This window comes from Scyliorhinus torazame, chromosome 2, assembly GCF_047496885.1.
Source record: "Scyliorhinus torazame isolate Kashiwa2021f chromosome 2, sScyTor2.1, whole genome shotgun sequence".
In the NCBI taxonomy this organism is placed as follows: domain Eukaryota; kingdom Metazoa; phylum Chordata; class Chondrichthyes; order Carcharhiniformes; family Scyliorhinidae; genus Scyliorhinus; species Scyliorhinus torazame.
In genome coordinates, this window is record NC_092708.1 from 199,730,348 (window position 1) to 199,747,031 (window position 16,684).

The window sequence follows — 16,684 nt, forward strand, 5'->3', positions numbered from 1 at the left end:
CTCATGATATCAAATAGTCAAGCATAAGAAATTACATCATACAAGGCACAAAGCACAATGATTTATCTAGTCATAGTAGTGACATACATCAATAGCATATCGAGTTGTTAAACAATTAGTGAAAAAAAGACATGCTGTTGAAGCTTTTCGTTTTAGACTCATCAGGACAGATGCAGGAATTCCAAATTTCAAAGGGAGCAATAATTTACACCAGAAGAGAAAGGGTGCTGAGCGATTGGGAAGAACTCTGATTTGTCGAGACATTGCCATGGAGAATGTATCTGGCAACAGTTATCCCCTAAGCTTTTGTTCAATTGGAAAACATGCAATGCCTAGATAATCATTGTTTGCAGAGTGCAAATTTTTTCACACAGCAAATTATTGAAATCTGGAACGCATGCCTGAGAATGTGGATTGTGAATTGAATCGGACAGATTCCATCAAAGCATTCAAAAGGGAATTAAACTGTTATCTGAAAAGGAGGAACATGCAAGGTTGCAGGGAAGAGGAGCACGGTAGCATGGTGGTTAGCACAATTGCTTCACAGCTCCAGGGTCCCAGGTTCGATTCCGGCTTGGGTCACTGTCTGTGCGGAGTCTGCACATCCTCCCCGTGTGTGCGTGGGTTTCCTCCGGGTGCTCCGGTTTCCTCCCACAGTCCAAAGATGTGCAGGTTAGGTGGATTGACCATGCCAAATTGCCCTTAGTGTCCAAAATTGCCCATAGTGTTGGGTGGGGTTGCTGGGTTATGGGGATAGGGTGGAGGTGTGGACCTTGGGTAGGTTGCTCTTTCCAAGTGCCGGTGCAAACTCGATGGGCCGAATAGCCTCCTTCTGCACTGTAAATTCTATGAATGACACCAGGTCTCGTTGCACTTCCCCTTTTCCTAAACTGCCACCATTCAGATAATAATCTGCTTTCCTGTTTGTGTTACCAAAGTGGATAACCTCACATTATATTGAATTTGCCAAGTATTTGCCCATTTAGCCAGCCTACCCAAGGCACCCTGCAGCCTCTTTACATCTTCCTCACAGCACGCACTGCCACTCACTTTAGTGTCATCTGAAAATTTGGGGATATTGCATATAATTCCTTTGTCCAAATCATTAATGTATATTGTGAACAGATACCCAACTAGTCACTGCCTGCCACTCTGTAAAGGACCCGTTTATTCCCACTCTCTGCTTCCTGTCTGTCAACCAGTTCTCTATCCACATCAATACATTACCCCCAATACCATGAGCTTTAATTTTGCTCACTAATCTCGTGTGGGACCTTGTCAAAAGCATCTGTCCTGATGAGTGCAAGAAGAAAAACTTTGACGGCTTGTATAGTTTTTGCAATAATACTCCAGTTCTGCTCTATCAAGCACCCATTAAGCAATTCTTCAGTTGATAAGTTTTCATCAGCCTGCCCTTTGGTGGTGAGAAATTAGATGGCAAGTTCCCTTCACACTGCTCTTTTTAGCTGTGTTGTTTTTAATTCACACATGGCTGGAACCAGATTAGCAACTTAATAAGTATGACATTAAATCAAACCCCGATGAGAATAGCTGCCAGAGAAAGCTGCCTCTTCCATTTGATTGAGTACGGAGGGAGGAGCAGCTTTTGGTACTTATTGAAAGGGTTTAAAAGAGGGTAAAGAAAGTTGTAAATTTCAGCCCCCTTTGTTGGGGACGGGCTAGAGTGAAGGTCAGGAACTGGTCCACCAGGAATGCCAACCAGCTTCGAATTTCGAGTGATTTTGAGAGATGATTGAGGGGAGGAATTTTGAAGTTGGCATATTTATTATACTGAAGACACATATGCAAGGACATTCAGCAAAAAAGAATGAGGAATAAACTGAAAAGAATGGCAGATAGATCTATGATAACAAAAGCAGGCTATTCTGTTCCACTAACATGTTGGAATAATCAAGTAGAGAGATATAATTATCCTAGGCAATTACAACAAGCTTATCATTTAGAGAGGATATTTAGAGGGGATTTGAGGAAAACATTTTCTCCAAGAGAGTGGAGAGAATCTGGAACTCATTGGCTGAAAAGATGGTCGAGGTCGAAGCATTCAGATCAGCACTGAAAACGCCATAGCATACAATTTCGCGGTCCAAGTTTGGAAAATGGGTTTAGATTGGCTGGCACAGACACGATGGGCTGAAGGGTCATTTTTTTGTGCTGCAAAACTCTATGACTATCAGCTAGTCACTGAGGGACATTGGTCATGGGCAAATCCATATTGTTAGGAAAACAAAGGTAGTTTTAAGAGATTTATATTTGTATTAGTAAACATTAGAAATAAGGTATAGTTTCAGGTGGGTTTGATTTAATGTTTCTGTGCCTGAAAGGGTGAAACCTATGGTTAGATTCATGCTGCCTCATGGCGCCGAGGACCCATGTTCGAATCCAGTCCCGGGTCACTGTCCGTGAGGAGTTTGCCCATTCTCCCCGTGTCTGCATGGGTCTCACCCCCACAACCCAAAGATGTGCAAGGTAGGTGGATTGGCCAAATTAAATTGCCCCTTAATAGGAAACATTATTTTAAAATTAAAACAAAGACAAAGATGTTTGCTTGTGCAGGGGTTGGTTTAATTCCAACTGTGACTCTACTGCGTTTAGAGAGAGCTACGGCGTAAAAAGTAAATAGGGCAGAAGTATGTGGCCATTGCGGTTGAAGACAGGACATGGGTGGGAGTGAACATCTCTGCCAGAAGAAAGACTGTACAAGATGGGAGCTGCAAAAAGGCAGGCTCCCTAAAGAACCAGTTACTGTCCAGATAACCAGGAAATTGGGACAGAAAGAATGTCTTAAGGTGACTGAAGTAAGAGAACAGAGACTTGAAGTTAAGAGAACAGAGACTAAGGTATTGTTCAGAAAAATTCAAGGAAGAGTAAAAGTGTTCTGTGTTAAAGAGACAGCTGCAATAACCAGATTTAAAGTGGGAAAACTGAATCAGAGTTAAATCAAACCTTTGATGACATTTTAGTAGGGTCTGGGAATTAAGAGTTAAAGCAATTGTGAACAATTTGTACAGCAGTCAAGATAAAGACATGCTTTTATTTTAATATTTTTATTCAAGGCTTTTCAACAAAAATATAAATATACAGAATATAAGAACACATCGGCCAAATAAACAACCACAACTCTCCAGGCCCCGAGACCCAGTCACGTCCCGACTTCCCCATTTTAACCCCCCCCCTCCCTTCAATCCTCCTTGAAAAAAATCAATGAATGGTCAATGGTCTCTACCTCCGGGTGAATCCTGAAACTGACCGCCGCAGAGCAAACTTAATCTTCTTGAACCACAGGAATTCTGTCGGGTCGCTCACCCACACTCCTGCCTTCGGTGTCTCCAAGTCCTGCAACTAAATTCCTCTCTGGGCTATCAAGGAGGCAAAGGCCAACACATCAGCCTCTGCCTCCCCCCGGACTCCTGGGGCTTCCGACACAACAAATATCGCCACCCCCCGGACTCGGGACCACCCTCACACCCAGAACCTGGGACATAGCATCCGAGAATCCCTGCCAGAATCTCCCGTCTTGGACATGCCGAGAACATATGGACGTGATTCACGGACTCCCCCATGCACCGCCCACACCTAACTTCCATCCCCTCAAAAAGCTTGTTCATCTTCACAACCGTCATGTGGGCCCTATGCACCACTTTAAACTGGATGAGGCTTAATCTTGCACACAACAACGGTGCATTCACCCTCCACAAGGCCTCTATCAATACCCCAACCCCCACCTCCTCTCCCAGCTCCTCCTCCCATTTGTACTTAACATCCTCCACCAGGGCACTCTCCATTAATTCCTTGTAAATATCCAACACCCTCCGCTCCCCTATTTCGTCCTCGGACAGGAGCTTATCTTGCAGCACTGGAGGAGGCAGCCCCAGAAAGGGGGTATCATGACCGGTTCAGACTTGGAGGGCCGAAGGGCCTGTTCCTGTGCTGTATTGCCCTTTGTTCTTTATTCTAAAGGACTGCACCTCTCTCCTAACAAAGTCCCAAACCTGCAGGTACCTAAAACCATTCATTTGGGCAACACCCTACAATTCCTTCTTCAACACCTTCAGCCCCGCAAACATGCCCCTACAAATAAGTCCCTGATGTGCTCAATCCCCACCTGCCACCACCCCAGGAACTTCGCATCCAGTCTCACCGGCACGAGCCTATGGTTATCGCAAATCGGCGCCCACAACAACATGCCCTCTAACCCCAAGTGCTGCCTACACTGCCCCCACACCTTCAAGGCCAACGCCACAATTGGGCTAACGGAATACCTGGCCGGCGAGAACGGAAAAGGCGCCAACAAAGCCCTCAAACCCGTACCCCTACATGATACAGCCTCCACTCGTCCCTAAACTCACCTCTACTCCACGGCCCATTTCCTCAGCATTGTAATGTTTGCAGCCTCAATAATAATTTAGCAAAATCGGCAATGCCCCCTCAACCCCCCCCTCCAAAAAAGCCCACCGCATCTGCGGGTCCTTCCCCACCCAAACAAATCCCGAGATCAACCCACTGACTTTCCTGAGAAATGACTTGGAGATAAAGATGGGGAGATTCCGAAACACAAACAGAAACCTTGGCAGCACCGCCATTTTCACTGTCTGCACCCGCCCAGCCAGCGTCAGCGGCAAAACGTCCCACCTCTACCAATCGGGCCAAGTTCAATCTATGCAGCTGGGCCCAGCTCCGCGCCACTGGATACCATGATATCTAAAGCTCATCCCCACCACACTGAATGGCAACTCCCCATACCTCCTTTCCTGCCTCTGGCATTGATCGGGAACACCTTGACAGGGCAGCACGATAGCATAGTGGTTAGCACTGTGGCTTCAAAGCGCCAGGGTCCCAGGTTTGATTCCCTGCTGGGTCACTGTCTGTGCGGAGTCTACACGTTCTCCCCGTGTCTGCGTGCGTTTCCTCCGGGTGCTCCGGTTTCCTCCCACAGTCCAAAGATGCGCAGATTAGGTGGATTGGCCATGCTAAATTGCCCTTAGTGTCCAAAAAGGTTAGAAGGGATTATTGGGTTCGGGGGATAGGGTGGAAGTGAGGGCTTAAGTGGGTCGGTGCAAACTTGCTGGGCCAAATGGCCTCCTTCTGCACTCTATGTTCTATGTTCTATTTTCTACCTCACACTTTCCCATGTTCAATTTATATCTCGAAAACCGACTGAATTCCCCTAAAATCTCCATAATCCCCCCAACGGGCCAGAAATATATAAAACAGGTCAACCACGTACAACAAAACCCTATGCTCAGCGCCCCCTCCCGCTCAATCCCCCTCCAATCCCTCGACGCCCAAAGTGCCATTTCCAAAGCGAAAAGTAACGGGGAGAGCGGGCACTCCTGTCTCGTCCCACGGTGTAGCCCAAAGTACCCCAGACCTCACTTGGTTCATCCGCACACTCACCAGAGGCACCTTATTCAGCAGCCGGATCCAATCCACAAACCTCTGTCTGAACCTGAACTTCCCCAGCACCTCAAACAAATACGCCCACTCCACCTGATCAAAATCCTTCTCCACATCCATTGCCACCACTACCTCAACATCCTGCACCATAATCACATTAAGTAACCTCCGCACATTCGCCGACAACAGTCTTCCCTTTCACAAAACCCGCCTGATCCTCCCCAATTAACCCCGGCACAGTCCTCAATCCGCGATCCAAGCACCCTCGCCAAAAGCTTGGCATCGGCATTCAATAACAATATCGGGCAGTACTACCCACACTGCTCCTGGTCCTTATCCTTTTTAAGAATCATGGAGCTGGAAGCCTACGATAATGTAGGGGGGGGGGAAGAAAGGAGGGGGGAGTTCTACCCCCTTGCCGTCCGCCATCTTAACCTATGGTGTACCACGGAGACTGTCCTGCTCCAGCTGCTCTCTCTTTCTCGTGGCACCTCTCGTCTTCTGATCATAACCGATCTCACCAGAGGTGTATTACCTTCCCTGGGCACTCACACACCTTTTATCCTCAAAAAGTCCCCTAAAGGATGGGGAAGGACCAACAAAATCCACCTTGAGCGGGAGCCATCAAATATGAGACCACTTACTATGGCCACCACCAGAACTCCCCAAGATAAAGAAATCCTAAGGGAGTAATGTGAAAACCGGATTCGCTTCGGAATGGAAATGTTGTTTAAAAGAGCCATTGGGAAAATCTGCACTGGATTTCGGAATGTAGACCGCTGTTGGAAAGCATTATCGTGAAAGGAAATTTTTGCGCGTTTTGGGGGAGTGGAGCTTGGAAACTCTCATGTGACAATCATCTCGAGGAATTCCGAGGAGAAATCAACGGGACGAATGTGTGTTAACAGCAATGTGTGAATTTGACCACAGCCAATCTGTGTGCTTAAAAGGGACTTGGTGTTAAAGAGGCCATTGTAGCTTAAGATGTATTTAATCAGTGTTAATCTTAAAATTGGTGTGTGATTGTTACATTAAATAATATTAATAATAATCTTTATTATTGTCACAAGTAGGCTGACATTAACACTGCAATGAAGTTACTGTGAAAAGTCCCTAGTCGCCACATTCCAGCGCCTGTTCGGGTACACGGAGGGAGAATTCAGAATGTCCAATTCGCCTAACAAGCCCGTCTTTCAGGACTTGTGGGAGGAATCCGGGGCACCCAGAGGAAACCCCGCAGACACGGGGAGAATGTGCAGACTCCGCACAAACAGTGACCCAAGTCGGGAATCAAACCTGTGAAGCAACAATGCTAACCACTGTGCTACCGTGCTGCCCGAAGAGGGAGTAAAAGAGTATTGTACCATAATCCAATGTTTTCATATTTAATAAGCGTTATTTTCTTGTTAAAGCAGCAGTCCTGTGACTCTGTTCCTTTATGTTTTATTTAAAAAAGTAAAAGTACAATCATTTGAGCCTGGTCCCATCCGAGGATCTTCCCGTCCAGTTATAACACCAACTGGGATCATAACAATATCCCAAAACATTTTGCACACCCAGCTGAAGCAGCTCCAACACAGAAAGAAGATTTTCATTTTGCATATGTAGATTCAAGGAAATGAAACAATAATGATTTTTATAGCTGTCTGCTCACAATTATTCTGTAGATTTCCATAAATGTTAGTCACACCGACACTGTGCCAGAATCACATTACATCCTGACCTGCAAACTATCACAGAGCACCAACAGTTTACATAACTTGACTGACCTACCTCTAGACTCAATATTTAAAGCATAGAGCCTATCTGAAACGTTTTCCTGCTCTTCATGAAAGCATCCTCTGTTTTCTGAGTTCGGTGCAGGCTGGTAGAGCCAGACAGGTAAAATCAGGAACCCCTGTGAGAGATACACCAAGAAACTGAAAAAGCACAAAAAGGACACAAAAGAGACTTTTATTTTTAATCTGGCACTGGCAGTGAAAGCAGCCTACTGCCCCTGCAGGCCAAGTCATGGAAAAGGAAACTGCTGTTTCACTCATCATACGAGCCTTTTTTGAACAGCGGGCACGATGCAGGAAGTATCAAAATGATGGTTCTTGGACTTCCCCCTTTTCACATAGAAGATTAAGCCGAAATTTAATAGAGGTGTTCATAATAATGAAAAGTCCCGACAGAAAGACTGTTTCCACTAAAGGGAAGTCAGTAACCAGAGGACACAGATTTGGAATAATTTGAAAACGAATCGGAGATGGATGAGGAGATCTGGAATGCACTGTCTGAAAGGATGATGGAAACAGATTCAATAGCAATTTTTAGAAAGCGAATTGAATATAGTCTTGAGAAAGAAAAATTGACAGGGCTGTGGGGAAAGAGCAGAATGGAAACAATAGAATGGCTCTTTCACAGAGCTGCGGATATCGGTTCGATGGGCCAAAAGGCCTACTCCTAATAATAATCTTTATTATAACACTGCAATGAAGTTACTGTGAAAATCCCCAAGTCGCCACACTCCGGCGCCTGTTCAGGTACACTGAGGGAGAATTCAGAATGTCCAATTCACCTAACAATCACATCTTTTGGGACTTGTGGAAGGAAACCGGAGTGCTTGTTGGGTGAATTGGACATTCTGAAGTATACAGTGTCAGAACAAATCAGAAGAGCATGAAAAAGTTAGATCTCCACTGAGTTTGGACAGAAAAGGTAGCTTTCTACTGTAATGTAAAAGCACCTACACAAAATCACTGAATTAGATAGAGACAGGGATAGTGTGACGTAGGGAAACACAACAATGGGATCGGCAGCGGTTCAAAAATCATTGAAATAATTAAGACTTTTTAGTGATATTGAATTTTAAAATTGTGAGGAAATTCAAGGTTTGGTGACCACTTTTTCATAGAAGTCTGAGTATAATTTGTGGAGGGTTCTTCCAATTTGATTAATTAGGGTGAGGATTTTACCTTTGGTGGAAGTCTTCCCTCCATGATGACCAGTGTTTCTCCATTGACTATCTTCATGTCTGCCAATGTGGCTTCCTACAAACGCCAAGATAGAAAACAATAATGTACAACTTTAAACCTCCCTTTTCTGCTATTTCTCCCAGTTCCTACCCCTGAAAGCATTAACTCTTGTTTAGGAGTGAGCTAAACGGGCACTGGTTACCATCTCGCCATTTTGGATGTGATCCTAGAAAATGATTAAACTGCTTAACTGCAGGGGTATCAAAATCGAGGTTGGTCCTGTCACCCTCTCGTGTACTTTACAGCAAAAGTTCCAATCATGAAACAAAAGAACTCGAGGACTGCACCTTACTGCTATCTCAACTGACATCAATCAATTCAACAAAGAAACTTGGAATTTGAGGCTTACACTTCCCTGGCCTCCTCCTGTGCCACATGACTATATTTACCTTATACATGGTAAAGGAGCTGGCCATTCAGCCCCTCATGCCTGTACAACCATTCAGTTAGACTCTGGCTAATCTGTTTCAGGGCTCCATCAACCTGCCTTAGTACCATATCCTTCATTATTCAGGACTAACGGAAAAATAAATCAATCTCAATTCTGGTCCTCAGCCTCAATAGCTTTTGTTTTGGGAGGGCACGTAAATGGAGGTAGATAGGAGGGATGAAAATGTCTCGGATTTCCACCATCCTGAGTCATTTCCAGGTTAACATACAGATTTCCTGGATAACCAACATCAATGTGATCCCCTCCTATCAACATTGATGGAAGAACAATGATAAGAATCTTTTCATTCTTTCATTCAATGATCTGTATGTCGCTGGCAAGGCAAACATTTATTACCCATCCCTAATTGCCCTCAAGAAAGTGGTACTGAGCCATCTTCTTGAACCACAGCAGTCCATTGTTTTTTATTTGTTCATGCGACGTGAACATTGCAGGCTGTGCCAGCATTTATTGCCCATCCCTAATTGCCCTTGAGGGGGCAGTTAAGAGTCAAACACGTTGCTGTGGACATGCAGACCAGACCAGGTAAGGATGGCAGATTTCCTTCCCGAAAGGATATTAATGAACAAAATGGATTTTTACAGCAATCGGCAATGGTTTCATGATCCTGATTAGACAGATTTTTACTGAATTCAAATTTGAAGGAGGAATGAAAAATTGTGGAGGAACTGTCACAATGCTGTTAAGTATGGCATCCAGGATTTTGACCCAGTGACAGTAAAGGAATGGTGATATAGTTCAAAGTCAGGAGGCGGAACCTTGTGCCATCCTCTGTGGTGAGTTTGGTGAAGGGGTGGTGGAAATTAATCAGGCAAGAAGATTGTGGGTGGGATGGCTTGTGGACAGTCTTTCCACCCCGTTGCCAGTTAAGGCCCTTAAGGGGGCAATTGATACCCACTTAAGGGCCATGTCTTGATGCTGCTATTAACCCAACAGCTGGCTGAGGACTTGCTATGTGGGGAGAACAACAAACAACCCTTGCAGGCTCGCGGGGTGGGGGGTGGCCCCCTTTTTCAAAGGCACTCAGAGCCTGAACGAGGGACTCGGCATGGAGAAGAGGGAAGGGCTTAGCATGAAGATGGGGGAAGAGTCCCGCTGAGAGTCACTCCCCTGCTTTGACTGCTGATGCACCTCCCCCATACCCCTAACCTGCGATACTTCTCCCACCAACATTTACCTCTGGCCTGGGATCCAATGATAATCCTAGGCTTCGGATGGATGTTGTACCAGTTTGTAGTCACTGCCTCCCCAGTGGTACTGCTGCTCAATAAAGCGATAGCCTCCGACTGACTAGTTCTTGACAGTTGGGGCTTATGCCCCTAGTTCCTGATCCTGGGAGGAGGCCTGCCGCTGGTCTGTCAAATACTTGAGTGGAATGAGATGCAGTGGGCCTTCCCTAAAAAAGGTGATGAGGGCTCTGGCCTACTCTCTATCAGATGGGTAAGAGCCCGTCGCCTCTACAAGATTCCGGCTAGGAAACGGAGGGGGATCTTGCAGGTGGTGGTGTTTCCATGCACCTGCTGCCCTTATCCTTCTAAGTATCAGAGATCGTGGATTTGGGAGGTACTGAGTTTCTGAATTGCATCTTGTGGGTGGCACACACTGCAGCCATGGTACACCTGTGTTCACAATACTTCTGATGACATTGGACTTCTGGCTGAATGAAAAGGCCAATCTTATACTTGAGGTTCATGTGATTTTCTCCTCTTCCCACCATTCCCAAATAACTGATGAGCTTTGAACAGCTTAAAGACGAAAGAGGATGAATTTTTAATGTATAAAATGTACTGTCCCCTTCGAGCAAACAGGTTTGTTTTTAAAAAGGAACGACTCTATGAACTAATCATATATGTTGCATAAATCATCCATAAAGTGACAGTATATGTTGAGGTTCTATATCCTAAAATCATTATTGTCTAATCATTATAGGAAATCATATTAAAAGTCTTTGTGTCAAACAAAAAGATCAATGATGCCTATATAAATCTTTTTCAACACCAGTCCATGCTGGAGTATGTGCGAGAACCCTGCACAAAACATCTACAGTTCTGAAACTAACCAGTAGAGGGTACACAAGAATAACCTAAGGAGGAGTCCCTGAGTTTCCATGTGAGGAAGCAACCAATTCTGTCTCATAACTTTCCCAGAGCAGGTAAGTACGAGGGATGTGCCCCATAGATGTAAACTCAGGTCCCAGAAGATGATTCTGTTTGATGACGCCCAGAGGTCTGGTGGTGGCCAGATATCGGATATAAAACATGCCTTTGCAATTACGAGTTTAAATTATAATTCTTGATTAGGAGGGCATTCAAAAGATATCTAATGATTTTATTTAATCTGAAACCTAACAAATTAATGCGCATTTAAATAATACATATGTGAGACCTTAACTGTACTGTTTGATTTCATTCCAATTGTCAAGTGGGGTGAAGGAAGCACTGTTATCAACACTATCACCAGTATCTCAATGGTATTTCAAGGTAAATGAGTAACTGCTGGTTATTATAATATTGTACCTTTGTGGTAGAGCTAATTTCCACCTCATCAACTTACTTCATCTTTCAAAACCTCTCCAGCATCATAGCACCAGTCAGTTTTTCTTAAGTGCCAATACCCTCCTGTAGATAAATAGCAACAATAGTTTAACAGAACACACAGAGGAAGCCATGTAAACTTTTAATAGCACCAACAACTCTCCCAGAGGCAGTAAGCTTTCACTAGAAAGCTAGATGTGCGTTTGCTGATGTCACTTTAAAAATAATGCTTTCATTCGAGATAACTAATTCAATAAAGGATTCAGCTAAATTAATGTAATGGCATCAGCTTACACAGAGAATCGGCAAGAAGACAGAAAACCTTTGGATGTCTTCCAAATTTTATGATCAGAGAAAAAGCATTGGTTTAGACTTCAAAATCTTTCTTAACTTACCTTCCTACTACTGAATGTTTAATACTATCTGAAATAATATTGGTTCCTAGTGATCCATTGCAAATTAAATTCTGGTAATCTTGTAACAATTATGCTGCAAATTAAATTTGCTGCATGGAAGTCACCCTGTTTTACTGAATGGTGAATGGACTTATGCACAATGACACAGCAATACCACTTGTCTTGGAATAATGCATTCTAGGTGGTAGCAGACTAGGCCCTTTTCACGTTCACAATGTTTCATACACAGATTGATCCCAATATATACTAGATTACTGCATTTGTTCTGAAAAAATGTGGAAATTATAGCATCTTTGAAATAGTTAAACAAAATGAAGATCAGGTAACGCAGGACACTATAGTTTGACACTACACTATAGTTTACCTTTCAACTGAAACAAGTGTTCTAGCTTTCAATCACAACCCTAAATGTTGGTCCCTCAAAGCAGCATTTAAACAAAAATAGTCAGAAATCTGGACCATTACTCATAAATTTGTGGTTTCACATCTCACTTCAAGCAGAATCTTGAGGAAAATACACCTGCCACTCTGAAGCATGCACTGTATCATGGAATTTATAGTGCAGAAGGACGCCATTCAGCCCATCGAGTCTGCACCGACCCTTGGAAAGAGCACCCTACCCAAGCCCACACCTCCACCCAACCTTTTTCTTTGAACACGAAGGGCAATTTAGCATGGCCAATCCACCTAACCTGCAAATTTTTGGATTGTGGGAGGAAACCAGAGCAGTCGGAGGAAACCCACGCACACACGGGGAGAATGTGCAGACCCCACACAGCAGTGTCCCAAGCCGTGAATGGAACCTGACACCCTGGAGCTGTGAAGCAACTGTACTAACCACTATGCTACCGTGCTGCCCACTGGAGGCCATGCAATCCATTGTGCTCGTGTTGTCTCTTTGAAAGAGCTACCCAATTAGTCTCAAACCCTGTTCATGAAACTGCAAATTATTTTCTCTTTCGCATTTTAACCGTTCTTTCCCACTGTACAAACTAAGGCTCAAAATATTACAAATGAGTCGAGGCAGCTATTTAAGCAATTAAGGTAAATGCTGAAGGGACACCATAATGCTAATATACCTGTTAATCCAGATTTCGCCAACATCAGTTTCAAGCACTGGAACAAAAGAGACAGCAAACATGAGTGAAAAGGCATGTGATACAACAACAACTTGTATTGCTGTAGCACCACTACCGTTAAATAGCATTCCAAGATACTTCACCAGAGGCGCAATGAAGAAAATGGATTATCAGGCAAATGAGCTATTCAGAGGAGTAACCAAAAGCCTTGTCAAAGTCATGAGTTTTATTCAAAAAAAGATGAAGGTAGAAGGACTTAGGGAGTTACTTCCAGTATTTGGGGCAAAGGTAGTTGAAGACGCAGTTGCCTATGGTCGGGTGAAGCAAAGGAAAAATTTGTAAGAGGCCAGTGTTGAGGAATGGGGTGTGGGTGGTTTGGCTACAGGATTTGGAGAAAATTGGAAGAAAGGAGTAGGGGTGATGAAATAGGTGATATCACGAGGATGATACTCAGGTGAGAATTTTGAGTTTGAAGCATTAGAGTACCAGGGACCAGTGAAGATTGGAAAGGACAGCAATGATGGGGTGGTTGGACTTGGCACAGTAATGTTTTGGAGGAGCTGCAATTTGCATAGGATCATCCCGCACTCTATCCTGAGAGCTAACTTGCTGCCTATGCCAATCACTGCAAGCATAGGGTCACTAATCAGAAACTCCCACTCTGAAGCACATCAATCAAAGCAATTCTAAAAAGCTAAGGAGGCATTTTGCATTCAAGAAAACATTTTGGGAAAGGTTTCCAGTCTTCAAATCACTAAGATTGCTTAAAGGTGCACGCCCTGATGCACCTACCTGGGAATTGCAGGGGAAGTTTAAACTTCCGGTGGCGATCAATACAGAGCTCCACACAATGATGAAGGAGGTGATGTCGGAGACAACAAAAAAAATGCAGCAAACCAAAGAAGGCCTGCGCAGGAGAATCCTGGAGTTGGAGAAGGCCGCCTCGGACCAGAGCGACAGGATTGTAGCACTGGGAAAAGAGGTGAGAAGGTTGGTGACGACCCAGGGGAGCCTAAGAGGGAAAGTGGAGGACCAGGAAAACAGGTCCAGATGGCAGAACGTCAGAATAGTGGGTCTTTTTGGGCTACGAACTTAACCTGGGCAAAAGTGAGGCATTCCCAAATGGGGGAGGGGCAGAGCTGGAGGGGCTCCCGTTTAAAATGGCCCAGAACAGATTACGATACCTGGGGATCCAGATAACCAGAGAGACTGGGCACAGATCCACAAGTGGAACCTGACCAGCCTGGTGGGGGAAGTAAAAAAGGACCTACAAAGGTGGGGCTCACTCCCACTCTCCCTGGAGGGGAGAGAGCAGACGATCAAGATGAACGTACTGTTGAGGTACCTCTTCCTGTTTCGATCCATACTGATCTTCATCCCAATAGCCTTTTTCCAAAATGTAGACAGTCTAATCATGGCCTTTGTGTGTGTGTGTGTGTGTGTGTGTGTGTGTGTGTGTGTGTGTGTGTGTGTGTGGTGGGGGGGGGAGAGTATCCAAGAATTCCCAAACCAACACTGCAAAGAAGGAAAATCAAAGGGGGCTTGGCTTTACCGAACTTCCAATACTCCACTGGGCAGCCACGGCAGAAAGAGTGAGGGAATGGGTACACAAACCCAGCACAGAGTGGGTACAAATGGAGGAGGCCTCCTGCAAAGGAATGACCCTCTGGGCCCTGGCCACAGCAGCACTTACATCCCCCTCAACAAGATACACAACGAGCCCAGTGGCAGCAGCCACACTGAGAACATGGGTCCAACTGAGATATCACTTTGGGCTAACTAAAATGTCCCTCATAGGCCCCCATTTGCGGCAATCACAGATTCCCCCCAGCCATACTGGACAACACCTTCAAAAGATGGAGGCAGGACGGGGGCACACTGAAGGTCGGAGACTTTTACGTAGGGCACAGACTGGTGACACTGGACGAGGAAGTGGGAACTAACAAAAGGACAGGAAATGCTACACCTCCAAATAAGGCACTTCCTATGCAAGGAGACAGTAGGGTACCCCAGGGCCCCAGAAACCACAATATTAGAGGACCTGATAGGCACAAGCAGCAAAGAAGGGGGACTCAGTGGGAAAATGTACAGACAGTTACTGGACAGAGCTCAAACACCACTGGACGAGGCCAGTCAAAAATGGGAGGACGAACTGGGGACAGAGGTAGGGTGGGGACTCTGGAGCGAAGCAGTGAGCAATGCCAACTCCACCTCCTCCTGCGCAAGGCTAAGCCTAATGCAGCTCAAAGTGGTGCATAGAGCGCACTTGACCAGAACCCAAATGAGTAAGTTCTTCCTGGAGGTGGAAGACAAATGTGAGCGGTGCCAGAGGGGCCCAACCAACCACACCCACATGTTCTAGGTTTGTCCCAAACTTGCTGGGTTCTGGACAGTCTTTTCCGAGGCAATGTCCAAGGTTGTAGGGGTGAGGGCGAAGCCATGCCCAATAGTGGCAATTGCCACGGTATTGGAGCAGCCAGAGCTGCACATGGAGCCAGAGCTGCACATGGAGACGCCCAAACTTTCGCTTCCCTAGTCGCACGCCGGAGAATCCTGCTCGGCTGGTGATCAGCAGAACCACCCACAGCTGCAGACTGGCTCGCTGACCTTTCGGAATTTCTCCACCTGGAGAAGATTAAGCACACACCATCCGAGGGTCTGAGGAAGGCTTCCTAGAAACTTGGGGGCAGTTTGTCGGCCTGTTCCAAAACCTGTTCGAGACCAGCAACAAGGAGTAAGAATTTTTAAAAACAAGATAGATGAGGAACCAAAGGACTGCGCAACATTGTGTGTGTGTGTGTGTGGGGGGGGGGGGGGAAAGAGAGAGAGAGAGAGAAGAGGAGGGAGGGAGGGTGACCATGCACCCCCCCCCCCCCCCCCGAAAATGAAACAAGCATAGCTGAAGCCAACTGGGGGGGGGGGAATGTCTCAGACTCTGACCTAGAGTTGGAGACTTCAGATAGTTCCCCGTTACCATAGTTACCTTGGAAATGTTCGATTAAAAACTAACATTTGGATGCCCCCCTGAATCCCCAACTATTACCTCCAACCAGGCCAGGCTTCCTCTCCCCACCCAACTAACCATTTACCCACCCACACACCCATTCATCAACATTCAGACTGGATCTTTAAACTTAGCATACATCAGCTACTGCTGTAAAAAAAAAAGGGACCAGTCTATTTTTCACGGTATATACTTCTCCAACAGAGTTCTCCGATGGACACTGTGCTGCTCATTTCTATAAAGCCAGAATTGGAAGACCCACAAAGAAATGAGCAGCAATGTTGAGTTGGGAGAATATTTGACTGCAGCAATAATCCAATCATTGCCGCTGTTTGAAAGATCCAGACCAATGTGCTATTATTGAGAATGCTTCTGCTTAGCAAACTACTCAATTCCACTCAACACCCAGTCCAGAAAATCTACCCTGCATGAAATGAGTTGGGTACTCTCAATCCACTACCATTTGGCACGGACCCCAGTATGTTCATAATCTTCCACAAATTAGAATCTGTCCGAGAAATAGAAACCATTACAACAATGCCCTCTGAGCTTGCGTAAAGGTCTTACATCACTGGAAACCTCATTCATTTTTAAAATATAACTTTATATTTAATTACACTTCCTATCCCCAATAAAAATCTCACTCTGCCGAAAGGGAACATAACCTAGGTCCTGCTATGATGCCAACAATGTGGCATCATACTAGAATATGTGCGATATCCCAGCTGACACATTATATAATGCACAATACAGTGATGAGAGAGGACA

At 45.2% G+C, this 16,684-nt stretch overlaps 1 protein-coding gene across 3 annotated transcripts in view; it reads right to left on the reverse strand.

The window, feature by feature from the left end:
- usp40 (ubiquitin specific peptidase 40) overlaps positions 1-16,684 on the reverse strand; it is a 199,627-nt gene that overhangs the window by 22,763 nt on the left and 160,180 nt on the right. For all 3 annotated transcript variants that reach the window (XM_072482533.1, XM_072482540.1, XM_072482550.1), the window contains 4 exons: positions 12,913-12,949; positions 11,437-11,501; positions 8,373-8,447; positions 7,189-7,312 (listed from right to left, as the gene is read on the reverse strand). In XM_072482533.1, the coding sequence (XP_072338634.1) occupies positions 7,189-7,312; positions 8,373-8,447; positions 11,437-11,501; positions 12,913-12,949 (301 nt within the window). The remainder of the gene's footprint in view (positions 1-7,188; positions 7,313-8,372; positions 8,448-11,436; positions 11,502-12,912; positions 12,950-16,684) is intronic.